The 17,395-nt window shown below is 34.8% G+C and overlaps 2 protein-coding genes across 2 annotated transcripts; one reads left to right on the top strand and one right to left on the bottom strand.

The window, feature by feature from the left end:
- Positions 1-997: 997 nt before the first annotated feature.
- LOC145637208 (receptor-like protein 35) lies at positions 998-3,244 on the bottom strand. Its single transcript, XM_081688689.1, has one exon. The coding sequence runs from the start codon at positions 3,242-3,244 to the stop codon at positions 998-1,000; it is 2,247 nt and encodes a 748-aa protein (XP_081544815.1).
- Positions 3,245-15,740: 12,496 nt separating this feature from the next.
- Positions 15,741-16,961, top strand: LOC145622393 (uncharacterized). Its single transcript, XM_081676406.1, has one exon. The coding sequence runs from the start codon at positions 15,741-15,743 to the stop codon at positions 16,749-16,751; it is 1,011 nt and encodes a 336-aa protein (XP_081532532.1). The 3' UTR covers positions 16,752-16,961.
- Positions 16,962-17,395: the final 434 nt, after the last annotated feature.

Here is a 17,395-nt window from a genome sequence, read left to right on the forward strand (position 1 = left end):
ACTGGTATTTCTAAAAAGGTCACTCCCTTTCTGGGCCTTTTTACCAAGTGTAACATTGTTTATAATTGCTCGTATATTAACTTTAACTATATCACTTTACGGAGTATTTGTGAAAATCTTGTACTGTGTTATATTAGTTATTTATCTTTCTCCTTTCATTGATCTCAACTCCTACATTTTTTCACGTGTATTTACTTTTTGGTGTTAAAAAAGTCACAATGGTCAATAAATAACGTAACTTACCACTGCACAATTTTTTCCTACTACTAGACTTGAACATTGCACCAAGTAGCAACAACAGCCAGATATAGCTGCTACTAGTCATAATTCCACTTCCCCTGCTAAGATAATTTCCCATTACTAAGCTTAATTATTTGATCATGTTTTTAATCATGATCAAACTAGTAACACGTTTACATCAATGGCCGAGGTATTAGCAAATAGCAATTAAGCATACATACAATTCCCAGTTATATTAGGCATTAGCATTCATCTGGGGTTTGCATTTCTTTGTTATTGCGAACCTTTCTTGTTTGTGTTAGAAGAGCACCCCGATTGTTTAATTTCTATTGAGCTATATGAGCCTAGTTGCTCGAATTGTTCTTGAAATTGATTGTCTAATGTCTATTGAGCTATATGAGCCTAGTTGAAGTACACCCATATGTACGGATTTTTCATGTTACAACTTACAACAAATGCCGCTGTTATAGCATTCATATTTTAGGTTAATTTCTATTGTGTCTAATTGAACTCATACTGTTTTAAAGCTAATTAAGCAACCATATCAAATGGAGCTTTAAAACTTAAATCTCTTAGAATAGCTATTGTAGTCCATACAAAACTAAAATTACTCAAACAAAAGTAGAGATAAAACATAACTAGGCTATTATTGTTTCTACCGCACACAAAGATTAAAAAGCTCTTAATTAAATTGTACTTAACCGAAATCACACATTACTTTTACATTGACAAGCTCAGCTTGAAACGAGTCTCAACTTTAACGTCTGCGCCTTTGTTGCCTGTTGCGTTGCCTTACCCTCCTTTTTCTTCCCCTTGCATGATGATCTTCCTTACGCAGAATTTTCATCACCAGTGTATGAAGAAAGTTACAATACCATTCTCTATACCTCTTGACATAAAGAAGAGGCCCTAAAAAGACGGTGATCCCAACAGGAAACCCAACTTCAGCACCCATCAACATCCACTCAAATGCGCTCTTTGAGTTCCAATTTGAATCTTGTGAATTCGTTCTTGGATCAACTTCATTTCTACTAAATGGTGTCAATGGTGGACCATATAGTCCTTGGTTGCCTTCGTATGAAGATGCGTTGAATGATTGAAGTTGAGTGCTTGTTGGGATCTCACCTGACAACTTATTGTAAGATAGGTTCAAATACCCGAGAAAATAGAGGTTTGCAAGTTGTGGAGGAATTCTCGCACTAAAGGCGTTGCACGAGAGATCTAGAGATTGAATTTGGCTTAGATTACCGATTGATGGAGGAATCTTGCCCGAGAAAGAGTTGTGTGAGAGGTTGAGTACTATAAGGCCATTCATATTTCCCAACTCTTTTGGTAGCTCCCCATGGAAGAAATTATTGGAGAAGTCAATAATGCTGAAGACCGTTAAGATGTATTGTAGCTCATATGTGTTACCTTTGAATGTGACTGCCACTGGGTTTTGATAGTATGCAGCATACGCCGCAAGCTTATTACTTATTACATAGCGTTGTTTTGGTTCCGGTTTACTTGTTCCCATCATCACTGATGTCCAGTTAAATAAATATTGGGCACTTAGCTCACCAGAAAAATGATTGGAAGCAAGGTCCACAATATGAAGCATTGGCCAAATTGAGCGATGACTATGTGGGCAAATCAAAGTTCCATGGAATTTGTTGGATCTAAGAATGAGGACTTGCAAATCGGCCAGGCTTTTCAAGCGGCAAGGAAAAGTGTCTGTCAATTGGTTATTACCAAGATCTAACACCTTTAAATTTTTGCAATTTGCAAGGGATTGAGGAACACGTCCTTGAAGAAAATTTCCATTCAAGTCTAGTGTTTCTAAGTAGCACCTCTGATCTCCCAATTTATCAGGGATTGAACCTCCTAGATTGTTTCCTCTCAAAGTAAGTACATTGAGTTGTATGGAAATGAGACAATCAGGAATAGTCCCACTAAAATAATTGAACTTTAGATTAAGAAGATCAAGAGATGTGGCATTGCATAGTACCGTAGGGATTCTCCCATGTAGGTTGTTATTTGAAAAAGACAAGTAAGTAGTATCTGATAAAGACGTGCTAATGGGCGGATGGATGGAAGTGAAATGATTGTTGGAACAATCTAAAAACTCTATATTGATTGGGACAACATGAAATGTTCCGTGAAGATTGTTGGAATGGAGGTCTAGATATAGGTAACCATGGTCTACAGATGAGACGTTTAGAGATGGAATTTGTTCCATTGCCACCAGGTTGTTGCTCGAAATGTTCAGGCTGTAGTCCGTAAAATCTGGGTCAAAAATGCCCCATATCCACATGGGCAGAATGCCTGAAATCTGATTCATTGAAAGATCGACAACATGTAGTGATGTTTGATTTTTAAGAAATTCGGGCAAGGAGCGCAAGTTGCAATTAGCAAGGTGTAGAATTTCTAGTTGGGGAAAAGAGGAATTTATGCCACAACCATCTGAATCAACAGACAAGTAATTACCTGAAAGATCAAGATAGTAAAGCTGCTTGTAGCTGTGAAGGAACTCAGCTAGCTTCACTGTGCCATTGAACCTGTTCGATGACAGGTCTAGATATCGAAGGTCTTTCAATTGGAATAATGAAGGTGGGATACTTCCTTGGATATAGTTTTTTGCCAAATCTAAAATTCGGAGGTACTGCAGACGGAATAAGCTGCTACAGTTGTTGATGTCACTAGTGATATTGAGGTCGGACAAGTACAATTCAGTGACTCGGCCAGTAGTTGAGTTGTCACATTCAACGTAACTGTCCTGGCAGTCGTCACATACAACGTTACTCCAATAGCAGCAGTCTATGCTATCATTCCAGTCCCTTAGCTTGTCAGAAGCGTCGGGGGTGAATGTGAGATTGTTTTTGAACTCAACAAGTAGAGACTTGTCATCATCATGACACTGCCCAGAAACAAAATGTGTATGGAGGCTGCAAATGTATAACAACAACCATACAAATATCAACAATGATGAAGATATTAATGGGGTTGTTTTCATTTCATTACACATTGTTTAATTTCAAGGGAGAAGCTGAAAGAGAGAGAGAGTGAAGGATGATTTATGGAAATAAATTGAATTGGTATGGTATGGATTATGGAATTGGAGCGCATGTACTTAAGTACTTAACACTACAATTCCGACGACCAACTTCATCATTAGTTACTTTTTTTTTTTTTTTTTTTTTCCAAAGAAATTTCGTGGAGATTGATTATTAATTTACTTTACGTCTTAACGGGCCATTATTACTTTTTAGTTGATTTCCATGTCCTTTTTTGACCTGCAAGCCTTGCACCATGTTTGCCACAATGTTAACTTTAAACACTAAGGGCTTGTTCTCATTGAATTGAATGAATGTGAGATTATTTTTGAATTCAAGAAGTAGGGACTTGTCATCATCATGACACTGCCCATAAACGATATGTGTACGGAGGTTGCATATGCATAAAAACAACCATACAAATATCAACAAAGAAAGACATGATGAAGATATTAATTGGGTTCTTTTTATTTCATTACCCATTGTTTTGTTTCAAGAAATGGAAGTAGCTACTTTGTTGAATTGGTATGATATGAATTATGGAATTGGAGCGCCTGTACTTAATACTACAATTCCGACGACCAACATCAACATCGATCATTAGTAACTTTTTTTTTTTATTTTACGGGCCAAAGATTGGTGATTAATCAACTTTACGAGCAATTATTACTTTAAAGTTGATATCCATATCCTTTTTGACCTCCAAGTCTTTGCACCATGTTTGCCACAATTTTAAAGTTAAAACACTAAATATCTATCTTTCCACAACAACCATATAATTTAGTTACTTTTTTTTATTTTATTTTTTATTGATATCAAGTGCAACACTTATTAATTTTTTCACTCCCTATTTTGAATTTCTTGTGTTAGTTTTTATTAATACACCCTCTATTTATTTAAAGTGTTAAAAATTTGACAGTTTTATAGTAATTTTAAGTTATTTAATTGACTTAAATATAACAAGAAGTAAGTGTGGTAGTGTAACAAGAAGTAAGTGTGGTAGTATAACAAGAAGTAAGTGTGGTAGTTTGAGTATTGTAAAATTGTATGACTAAAAGCACGATAATGGAGATAATAATTTATTGAAAAATAATACTCCTTTCGTCCCATGTTTCAAAAAAAAAAAAAAAAAAAAAAAAAAAAAAAAAAAAAAAAAAAAAAAAACTCCTTTTGTCCCGTGTTTTATCTCTGATCCATTTCACAATGGTAGTGCACCGTATATCATCCAAAAGTCTGGAACTCTTTTATCTAAAGCGTTAAATTTTTTCCACGAGTGAGATTCAAAATTATTACTTAATAATCATATTTATCAAACCTTTCTATTCCAAAATCCATTAAATATTACCCCAATTCAAGGCTTTAACCAATGACCCTTTATTTTTTCTAAGATCTTTTAAATTATTATAGGTTTGGATCGAAATCACTTGACAAATTTTGCGTATCAAATTAGATAGCATGATCCAATATACCGAATTAAACTTAATGAGTATTCAAGTTTTATTGTTATTTGGGATAATGGATAAATAGGACCTTTAGAAGAAGTAAAATAAAATAAAATAAGAAAGAAAGAAATAAAAGAGGAAAGAATAATGGAAAAAAAGGGGGGGGGGGGGACATTAAGCAAAAAAAAAAAGAGTGAAAAAATAAATGTTGGGTAAGGGCCTGTTCATATTTATTTAATTTCAGTTCACTTCAATTTAGTTTAGCTCTAATCAGTTCAGTTCAGCTCCAATCAGTTCAGTTCAGTTCAGTTCAGTTTAGTTCATCTCCAATCAGTTTAAAATGAAGGTGCAGGGTGGTTTGTGGAAGAGGCGTAGGTTCGGTTTGCAGCTCGCATCACGCTTGGATTTTTAAAATATCTAGGTTGACAGTGACTCTAACATAGTAATCGGTTAAGGCCACACTCCCTTACACATGGTGTTAGATGACACTTATTCTATAAGATGCTCTCTTTTTCTCATGTAAAATGTAAGATGAGACTCTAGAGGTTGTAATGTGTTTGTTTGTTTGGATCCTTTCCTCAAAGTCTTAATTTATGACTTTAGCAAGTCAATTTGCCGTTTTTCTCAAAAGTACATGTGAGAATAAAAAATTATAGTGTAAAAAAAAGTAGTAGTAAATTTGGATGAGATTATGAGAGGAAAGAGATATAGTACTAAGATGTAGTTTTTCGGCAAAAAAGAAAATCTAACACTTGTATAAAGCCGCATTTGATAAGTGTAAAACTTAAAAAAGAAAACGATAGGAGTATATCTTTCTCCTTTCACAATCTTAATTCTTACTCCCTCCGATCCGTTTTACAATGATGTTCCTACTTTGAGTAAATTTGTCTCACATAAAGATTCTAAACAGGAATATAGATCATTGTGGGTCAACTTTCCTATATAGATAATAAAATAAATAAATAAATAACATCTAGAGAATGATGAAGATCGACTTTAAGATCCCCTGAAGTCGAGAGGGAGTCTTTTACCAGCTAAGTTATCACTTAATGTGGACAAAGAATTTACTCAATATCTTTTAAAATAACTCTCTCATGTGTCTTAAAATAACTTAATAACTCTCTCCCTTAATTTTGAACAAAGAATTAACTTAATATCTTTTAAAATAACTTTAATTTTCCAAAATACTCTATTTATATATACATGTAATACATTATTATTTAATCCATTCAACTCACCAATTTAAAATTTAGGGTTTGTTCGTTATTGATTTACGTTTTCAGTTTTCAAACCAAAAACAAAAATTCAAAAAAGTTATTTTCACTCATTGTCAGTTTTCTAAATTATTATGATTCAAATAGGTATGACTAATTTGAAAATCTTTATATGACACATACCATTGATTTTCAAAAACAAATAGCCAAAAAAAAAAAATCATGGGTTTGCTTGGTATCGATGTGGTTTAGTAGTATGATATATGTCATTTAAAAAATCCAATTATGGCTAAACTTATTAAAATCATACGAGTAATAGTTTGGAAACTAACAACAGAATAGGGGAAGCACTTTTTTTTTCTTGACCGATTGAATAATCTCATATCGAGTAACCACTAACCGAGTAACTTGTAATTTCTGACCGAGTAACTCTTAAATGATCAACACCGATCATACAGTGTGACCACTCACATGAAACTTTTTGTTTTACCAAAATATCCAATGAAGTGGTGACGTGAAGCCGTGTAATAGTAAAGAGAAATATAGTTGCAAATCGTTATATTCTTTCACCAAAAAAACAAATCGTTATATTCTACCGCCAAAAAACACATTTCAATATCTTGCTCTCAACAAAATTCAACATATCTCCTTCCAAAATCTTTGAAGACCGTAAATCATCATGGCAGACAAGAAGATGAAGGGCAAATTAATCGACTACAGTGATGAACATTCACAAGCATCAGCCTCTTCTGTAAGATTTTCTACTTCATTCCTTCATCTCTGTTTTTCTTTTTTTCTTAGCCTCATAATTATCATCTTTATGTTGTACTTTGATTAATTCTCGATTATTTCTGCATTTTCGATTTTCTGGGTTAGTCATATTCTGATTAACGTTTAATTGCCAATTAAGAGTAAAACAAATTAAAGGGTACTTAAATTTGGGTTCATTCAACTCGACATTGAGTCGAACAACTTCTTGGTGTAATTTCTGCTTAATTCTTCATGATTTGAATTTGATTACTTTTTACTCTCATTATCAGATTCTTGGTGTTGTTATTTGATTGTTTCTTTCTTAGAACTATGAAATTATCGTGTCCTGCTTTGATTACTGCATTTCGAGTTTTCGGGTTGATAATAATGGTGGATAGAGAAAAAGAAATAGATGGGTACTACATTGCTGGTTCATTTTAGTTTTTCTTGATTTAGATTTCTTAATACCATGATTTTCTTGAAATGTTTACTAGCTTTTAAAGGATGATTTAATTAATCTGTTATAATTATGACATTTTTGTGTCCTGCTTTATTAAAATTGATCACTGTATTTCGAGTTTTCATGTTAATTATACCTTTGAAACGACTAATTAATGGTGGATTTAGAAAAAGAAGTAGATGGGAATTCAACTATTTATGTTGCTGGTTCATTAGGGTTTTTCTTGATTTATCATATGATGGTGTTTCTTGAAATGTATACCTGCTTTTAAAGTTTAAATTATTTCTGTGTCATTCAGTCGAATCCTACATCTACTGAGGAAGGTCTTGAAAAGGAGGCTTCTGAAATTGATCCACAATCTTTACGAAACCGGCGGTCTATAAGTCCAACTAGTGAAGAAGTAGAACCTGAGGCGAAAAGACCCAGATATGGTAGCAGTTCACCTGACACTACCCTTTCTGATAAAGAGTTTCCAGTATATCAGGAAACTAGTCCTGAGATATCGACGAGTTCTGCTTTTTATGAAATCCCATCATCTGATGCACTGACTAATCTGATCTGTAACAAAGTTATGCCTGTGATAGAGTCATGGTTGAGGGCTAATATCAGAACCTTTGCTCCAATGCCTCCAAGAAGTACATTGTCAATTCCTGGAGTTGGCAATGTTTCGCGACCACCTAGACCTCCTAAACCACCTGGATCAAAGTCGAGTCTAGAGTTGGGGAATCAAAGTGCTCAGACAAGTGCTGCAGCATCTGGAAGCCAAAGCCCGCCTAATGTTGGTAGTCAGCAGGGAGTTGAAGATCCTAGTTCAGGTATGCTTGAGGACTCGATAACTTTAGTTACTGGTCTGTTGTAGATTAGCACTTTGTTACTCGGATTCCACTATTAGTCATTGTTGTATTATAACTGTCTGGTGTTATTTAGAATTTGAAATCATCAAGTTATATCTTAACATTGCTCACATGACACCTATATTTGAGCACTTTGATTTGGGATAAGATATTCGAATAACAACTGAAGTTGTAACAGCCTTCTGAAAGTCTTTGTCAGGAATCATAAATAACAGTTAAAAAAAACAAAGTTTATATTTTGCGCTTGACAAGGTCTAGCAGCATATATACATTGGTAGCAAAATGTTTCTTTTTGTTTCTAAATGAATGGGCACTTTTATTTTCATTGCTTTTTGTTTATAATGAATCTGCTGAATCTGTTACTTGCTTGGCCAATTGCCTTTTTATAATATCAAACATCTTTCATGAAAAAACTTATGGTGTTGGATGAAATGTGTAGCTCAACAACAAAGAATGCACCAAGCTGGAGGTGTTTTACATCCTTATTATGCTATCATAAGTCGCATAACAAAGCTGGAAGCTGAGTTAAATCATATGAAGGGTAACATGAATGACGTGAGGTCTATTCTGGAGGAGGTCACTGATGGCGTGCTATTAGAAATGGAACATTGCCAAAGTCGTGTTTCATCACTGGAGAATGTGGTAAAGAATCTGAGGGGGAGCAGTAGTGGCTTGCAAGCTGAGTTGGGAAAGTCATCAGAGGGACAAGTTACAACTGATCACAAAAGATGTAATTCGGGTGTTAAGATAAGGTCTAGTCCTGCAGCTGATGCAGAGGCGCCTTCTGGTATGAGAGCTAGGAGTGGTCCTGGTTCCACCTCAGGGAAAGATGATGATGAGTCCGAGGGACCGGTCACAATAGCTGCTGGAGATGGGTTAACTGCAGCCAACACAGACAGAAACAAGGCACCTACAGAACCAGATGAATCACAAGCTGCAAAGGCGAAGAATGCTAGCACTTCCCAGGATGACATAAGCTGTAGTTCAGGTGGGCAGATTAGGCCTATTCCTTCAGTTGATGCAGAGATGCCTTCTGATCTGAGAGCTAAGAGTGGTCCTGGTTCCACCTCAGGGAATGATGATGAGTCCGAGGGACCAGTCACAGTAGCTGCTGGAGACGGGTTATCTGCAGCCAACACGGATGGAAACAAGGCAAGTGCAGAATCAGATGGATCACAAGATGAAAAGAAGAATGCTGATTCTTCCCAAGATGGCACCACTCAATGATTTTCCACTCCATGATCTTAGGCCTACTTGGATGATTCATGTTCAATTCTAGGAACCTTAAACTCTTTTGATTAATTGTGTAGACTTATTGTATTCTGTAGATGAGTTTCCTGCTGTTTCTTGCTGATTTTATATTCTTTTAGTGCTATCCTTTGGAATTAGAAAGTTGGAGGAGAGGGGGTCAATAGGAGACTATATAAAGTAGTTGAACTGCTTATTTGCTTTGTCTTGTACAAAAGGAGACATATTGTATGTAGTACGAGACTTGGAACATAAGAACACAAATAACAATCAGTTAGCATATAACGAAAAATCTTTCATATACTGATATAAGTTATGTTCTTATGTAGGCTTTCAGAAAATTACTGTGATTTCTTCGTGTTATAGGTTTGCAATAGCAAAATTTGTATTATATTTCTGTCTGGCTCAACAACTTGTAAGTGTATGTTTTGGTTTTGGAGGAGACATAAAAATTGCTCACTAAATGTAACGCTACAAACATTGTTATAGATCTATATATAAGTTATTGCTTGTTGGCGTTCTCTATTCAAGCTGCTTAGAAATAGGAGGGGGAAAAAAGTTTGTGTCAACATTAAACAAGCTATTTCATCTCGATATCTAAATTCAATTCATTTAATTGTTAATGAGTTGGAATATTGGAAACATCAATCCTAGACGAACTATCTTATTACTTACACACAATATACGATCCTTTTCACCAAAAAAAAAAAAAAAAATCAATATACAATCCTAACCAGGCCTATTATTTTGTGTACAAGTACGGAGTATCATAATTTGTTTGGATAGAATGGAATAAATAACTTTATCAATTCTATTATGTATGTTCATGTTTATTATATTCCTTTGCTATTGTAAAAAAAAAAAAAAAGAGTTTATTATAAACTTTACTTATCTTGCACGAGAGTTTTTATTGTAATCCGATAAATACTTTGTATAATACACTCTTGAAAATTGTATAAAATTAGGAATTCATAACAAAAACACACATATATTAGTTTAATTAGTGTTTATATTTTATGATTTCTAAATTTACATGATTTCCTAGTGTAGCATTTTTCTATTTAAATGTAAATTGGGCTGAAATTATACAACCAATTAATAAACAAAAATTACAATCTTAATTCAATTATTTTTTTCCGCCAACTTTTTTTTTTAAAAAAAAAAAATTAAGAACTCGCCCAACTAATTATCAAGTAAACTATAGTATACTTCGTATTTTTTATCAGGTTGAGTGAATATATATGTAAGAATTGTTTTTATATTCTACCGCCAAAAAACACATTTCAATATCTTTGTTTTCAAAAAAAAATTATTCAATCTCTCTCCTTACCCTGCAACACAATCTTTGAAGATTGCAAATCGCCATGGAAGACGACGAGAAGAAGAAGGGCAAAGTCTATCATTTTCACCGTTTTAAAAAAACTTGTGATGATGAAGAATTACAAGAAACTGCCTCCTCTGTAAGATTTTCTACTTCCTTCAACTCTGTTTTTTTTTTTTTTTTTTTACCATTTCATCATTAATATCTTTGTGTTGTTCTTTAATTATCCCTCGATTAAATTTCTGCATTTTCGATTTTTTGGGTTAATTATACTCTGAATAATAATGTTTAATGGCGAATTGAGTGAAATTTTAAATGGGTTTTAAAGTATTGATTCGATCAAATTGACATGAACTGGGAAAAGGTGTAAAATATTCTGCTTAATTTCTTCAGATATTTAATTTGACTTGGTTTTTACTCTCAACATCAAATTCTTGGTGTTGTTCTTTGGTTTTCTCTTATTATTATGAAATTTTCGTGTCCTGCTTTGTTCAAGTGATTACTGAATTTCGAGTTTCGTTAATGGCAGATTAAGCAAAAGAAATACCCAGATTAAGCATTTCTTTTGTTGGTTCATCATGGTTTTTCTTGATTTAAATTTGTCAGTATCATGGTTTTCTTGTAATGTAGCTAGACTTTTAAAGGTTGATTAATTTCTGTGTTTTTCAGTCTAATCCTATATCTGTTGAGGAAGATCCTGCAACGGAGGCTCCTGCAACGGAGGCTCCTGATACTGATCAACAATCTCTACGAACTCGACCGAGAAGTCCAACTGATGCAGAACCTGAACCTGATTTGAAAAGACCCAGATATGACAGCAGTCCATTTGATAGTGCCCTTCTTGATCTGACTTCTCTACTAAATGAAACTCTTGAAACGACGGCGAGTCTGGCTGTTTCTGAACCCCTACTACAGCCACCAATTGAGTTTGAGTTTCCAAAACTAACCCCACCAATTCAGATACCAAATCTACCTATATTAGAGTCATTTCTGCAGCAGGAAATTTTTACTGCCAAAACATCTGAACCAAGCAGTGTGGAGTATATTCCTGGAATTGGCCCTCCTGTACCCATTGGTGAAAGGCCGCCTAGGCCACCTAAACCACCTAGACCGCCTAAACCACCTAGACCACCTGCATCAAAGCTGAGACTAGAGTTGGGGCTTCCTCAACGCGATCAAACTAGTACTACCAGTTCTGGAAGCCAAAGCTCAGTTACTAATGTTGGTATAAAATTGGGAGCTGGAGTTTATACTATAACTAGTTCAGGTATGCTTGAGGTGTTGAGAACCTTAGTTACATGATATGGTTTGTCATTTGTGTTGGGTTAATTAGCACTTTGTTAATTACTCGAATTCCACTAATTGTCATTGCTGAATTATAGCTGTCTAGACTATTGAGTTTGTTTATTTTCAACTTTTTTTTTGCATGTTTTTGAAATTATTTAGAATTTGTAATCATGAGGAAATTGCTTATATTACACCTATATTGCAAGCACTTTGGTTTGGGATTAATATTTTCGAGTAATAACTGAAGCCATAACAAAAAGTCTTTACCATAAAATTATCATTGTTAAAAGAAAGTTGTTAGTCTACACTTTGACAAAGGAAGGGCTAACAATATACAATAGTAGAAAAAAAGTTTATACTTGTTTTCAAATGAATATTCAGATATGTTTCCTGAATGATATGTGTTTGATGATTGAACTATGCTCGATCTTGCTCTTTATTTTAAATAATATATCTGTTGAATTTGTTCATTGCGTAGCCAATATTTTTTTTTTTTTTGACGAACAATGTCAAACATTAGTCATGAATCTAATGCTATTATATTTGGCAAAATGTGTAGCTCAACAACAAATAATGCAGCAAACTCCCCCTCCTGGAGCCAACCATCCCTCAATTTCTCCTCAAACAGCACAACAAATGAAAATCTACGCGTCTTCCTTATTTCAGTCATCTCGAGGAACTGTTTCACAGCCAGAGGAATCCATAACTTGCATGCGAAGGCTGGAAGATGAGGTCAATAATCTGAAGGGTATTGTTGATCGCTTGCTATCTGAACTGGCTGATTCCAATATCCGCATTTCAAAGCTGGAGGCTGAGGTAAAGAGTCTGAAGGGTAACAATGATGGCTTGCAACCTGAACTGTCTATTTCCCTGCCAGAAGCTGAGTTCGGAATGTTATCAGAGGGACATATTGCAACTGATGACATAAGCTGTAGTTCGGTTGATGGGCAGATAAGGCCTATTCCTGCAGTTGATGCAGAGGCGCCTCCTGATATATTTGCTAGGAGTGGTCTTGGTTCCACCTTAGGGAATGATGCTGAGTCCGAGGGACCGGCCACAATAGCTGCTGGAGATTGGTTATTTGCAGCTAATACATACAGAAACAAGGCAACTACAGAATCAGATGAATTGCAAGATGCAAAGGCGAAGAATGTTAATACTTCACAAGATGACATAAGCTGTAGTTCAGATGATGGGCAGATAAGGCCTATTCCTGCAGTTGATGCAGAGGTGTCTTCTGATATGAGAGGTAGGATTAGTCCTGGTTCCACCTCAGGGAATGATGATGAGTTTGAGGGACCGGCCACAATTGCTGCTGGAGATGGGTCAACTGCAGCTATTACAGACAGAAGCAAGGCTACTACAGAATCAGATGAGAAGGCGAAAAATGCTAATACTTCCCAAGATGACAGCACTCAATAGGACTAATATCTTGGAACCTTAATCTTAATTGACAGTGCAGAATAATTCCATTCTGTAGATGTATTTCCTGATGTCCCAAGTTGATTTCATTTAAGTTGGAATCGAGTTTAGACAAGGGGAAAATAGGAGACTAAACAATGAAAGCAGTACAGGACTTTTCCTAGAATTTGCTTTGCAATCAAGCAGGTGTTATCAGAATTGTTTTGTACAGAACAAAAGGAGCCACTTTGTATGTAATGTGAAGCACAGAAAATACAAACACAAATAATACTCAGTTAGCATAAATAGCAGAAGCTATATACTATATTATGATGTAAGTGTATGCTTTTCTTTTGGAGGATACATAGAATATAATTGATCACTACTACAAATCTGCAATATTGTTGTAGAATGTTATGATGTAAGTGTATACTTGTCCCTATTATTGCTTTTCTTTCTTGTATAGTTGTATAATTAATTAGGATTAAGAGACTGTATAGAATGTTTTTTTCCCTTTGATTTTGTTTGCTAGATTTTAGAGTATACACTTACATGCATAAATTATTTTATATTTTGGATGGTCAACTAGTTTAGTTGGTTAAACTTTTAGACTTTAGCGTGATCAAATTTTAAAAACTATCAACTTAGAATAATTTTATTACTTTTGTTTGCATTGTCTTTTCACATTGAAGTCGTCTCGAGTGATTGATACTCTTATTTTCAAGTTATATATAGTATAGAACAATAAAATGCATGGTTAACATTAAAGTGAGAACTATCCCTCTTTTCATTATTTTCATCCATCTCTATGAACCTCTACAATTGTATTCCAAACGTGATGACATTGTTGCCATATTATCTACTATGTACTTCTTAAAAAGTAGGATTTGATCAATTGTTTCTCATAAAAAATTATGTGTCCTCCCAAATGTCAAACTTATGATATACAATTGTATATGTATATTGTAAAGAGTAAATGACTAAAGATACTTTAAACAACATACATTATGTCCATTCTTAATGTCTTTTATTTACACTTTGATTATTATGAAATTATATTTAAATTATACTTTGACCATCATTTGTAATTTATACATAAAGAAAAAATATATATAGTCATGTAATACTTGTTAAATTTGACTCAAAAATATGCTTTTGGAATACATAATTAGATATATAAATAATTAAGAATCTACATGGATAAACATGAAAAAAGAAGAACCCAAATTAATTAGTACGGAGTACATAACTAAAGCTAAATAGATCAACAATTTGTTTTTCAAGATTGAGCTTTCACCTTTTATGCCATCCACCAATCCAGTTCAATCCGTTGACTACACTGCCACACAAAGAAGAAATTAAAATAACTATAACTCAACTTTTTCTATGACCATCCCCCACTCATTTCACTAATATTTAGTTCTTTGGTTTAGACTTCTGCGACACCAAGATGAACATTTCAAAAACAGATTGACAACAATACAGGAATTGAAACAAATCAACACGAAATTCTACATATTTTTCAGATTTTTCCTATATTTACAAATTAAAAATCTTGAACTTTATTTTATACGAGCATATATGTAAATAATAAAATGACACCAAAAATGCTTATAAAATAGCAACATCTCGAAAGAAAATCAACAGCGATCATATGGAGCCAATAGGCAACAATATTTTAATTTTTTTTTTTTTTTTTTTTTTTTTTTTTTAGAAACACAACAATATTTGTATTAGTTGCACATAACACAATTTGATCACTTTTTATGGCTTTAGCTTACAATTTCAATACTCCCTCTCATAAGTCACACACACATTAAGTTTAGACCAAAAAACTAACACACATCAAGTACTTTTTACTCTAGAAGAACATGAAAACGAGTACATTCTAACGTTTTCTCTTTTCTTCACTTATAATTTTTTTTTTTTATTTTGTTTTTTTTTTTTTTGACAGAATAAAAATGATAGATTAAACTAAAAGAAATTCCCGTATTTAAAAAAAAAATAAAAAAAAAAAAAAAAAACATACATCAAATAAAGTTCAAATAAAAAGGTTGCAATCTAAAGAAAAAAATGCTAAATTTCTATAATTATACGGAGTATTAATAAGAAAATGGCCGGGTTGCAAACTAGCAACATGGGAGAATAACTTTCCTCCATTTTCCATCACCCATTTCCCACATTTATATGTTTTATAAACTTGCATCCATAATTCAATTAAAATCACCTAAGAAATAAATATATAAATTTTTTTTTTTTTCTGTCAAAAAAAAAAAAAAATCTCTTCTATTTTTCAAGTGGGAAATAAATCAACTTTTTTTGGATTTTCTTCCAAATAACTCCACTCCAAACAAATTAAAAACCCCCCAAATTTTTAGTCAATTTCATTTTAGCCACCCCAATAATCCTACCAACAAATCCCCCACAACTCCATTAAAAAATAAAAATCTCCTCATTTTCTCTCTCCTCCCTTTAAATAAAATCCCCATCAATGGCCACAAACCACCACACCAACCACCGTCCACCACCACCAACACGGCAGCGCAAAGTCTGCTTCTCCGTCGCCGCCTACGCGAAAACCGTAATCACCTCCCTCAAAACCTCCAACATCCACGTGGCAGCCGGACTCACCAACGACGAAATCACCACCGTAGAATCCGCCGGACATTTCACATTCCCCTCCGACCTCCGATCAATCCTCTCCGAAGGCCTTCCTGTGGGCCCAGGCTTCCCCAACTGGCGCTCCTCCTCAACCTACCAGCTCCGCCTCCTCACCGCCCTCCCTATCCTCTCTCTCTCCCAAGAAGTTTCTAGAAACAACTTCTGGGTCCCATCTTGGGGCCCACGGCCCACTAACGAGGATCAGGCCCAATCATTGGCCCAACATTTCCTCTCCAAGGCCCCATCCCTTGTCCCCGTGTTTCGGCACTGTTATATTCCGGCTGAGCCCAATTTGGCGGGAAACCCCGTGTTTTACGTGCATGGGAGTGACGTCAGATTATTGCGTGCTGACGTGGGCGGGTTTTTTAAGGAAACGGAGTTTTGGAGAAAAGACTGCGTTTGGAGGACACGGAGGAGTATCAATAAAAATAATACGACCCCAGCGTGGGCCCAAGAAGCAAGACGTGTCGAGTTTTGGACCGAGGCAGCAGCGCGTGAGAGCGCGTGTAGTAAATGGTGGAACGACGAGCTGAATGGTTGTATCGATGAGGTGATGTGGCGGTTGAGGGATGGCGGGTGGGCCGAGGATGATGTGAGAGAGATGATGATGATGGACGGTAAAGGTCATGGTCGCAATGACGGGGTGGTGTCCACGTGCGTGAAAGCAAGTGGGGTGAGTGGTAAGGAGGGTGCTGTGAAGCACGTGAGGAAAATGTCGCGGGAGTTGCTGAGAGGTGGTTGGAGTATAGACGACGTCGTTTATTCGTTGAGTGATGAGTGTGGAGAAATAGAGAGTGGGATACTTGATGATGAAGCTTGGGTTGAGTTGATAACTCCGTGATTTCATGCTAAAATGATTAGCAAATCATAGAAAAGAATTTGGGAAATATGTTTGCTTTTTGGTGGGATTTTATTGGGATACAATTTTGTAATATTCTAGGATCGATCATATCATAAAATATAAAAATATATGGACCCACATGTAGATATAATAAGTCACATAGATTTTTGATGTTTGTTGATTTCGTCAATGGATATATACATACAAAAAAATGTAGATCTTTCTCTTTTTGTTTTTTAAATTAGATGTATAGCTTGTTTCATTGTATCTTTGAGATCTTATGAATTGGCCACTATCAAAGTACTATATAAGCTATCTCATGAGGTTTACATGGATATTGTAGAACAATATCATGATTTTGTAAAATAGAAGATAGTATTCAATAGCATATTATTGTCTTACAATCTTATTATGACTTCATGAATCACATCTCTTTTACTATGGTTGATTTGCACCAGCACACACAACAAAGAAATATGGCAATGCAACTAACAAGATTGTATCTAATCTCATATTCTCATATATTTGTTACTCTCATAAGTTTACAAGTCATACATATTCTCATATCTCATCCCAACCTTCCGTGATATTTTGGACTCGGTCAAAAGGGCCAGTTATTTTTCGCAGTTTAAATCTAAGCATGA

Source organism: Chenopodium album, chromosome 1, assembly GCF_948465745.1.
Source record: "Chenopodium album chromosome 1, dcCheAlbu1.1, whole genome shotgun sequence".
NCBI lineage: Eukaryota > Viridiplantae > Streptophyta > Magnoliopsida > Caryophyllales > Amaranthaceae > Chenopodium > Chenopodium album.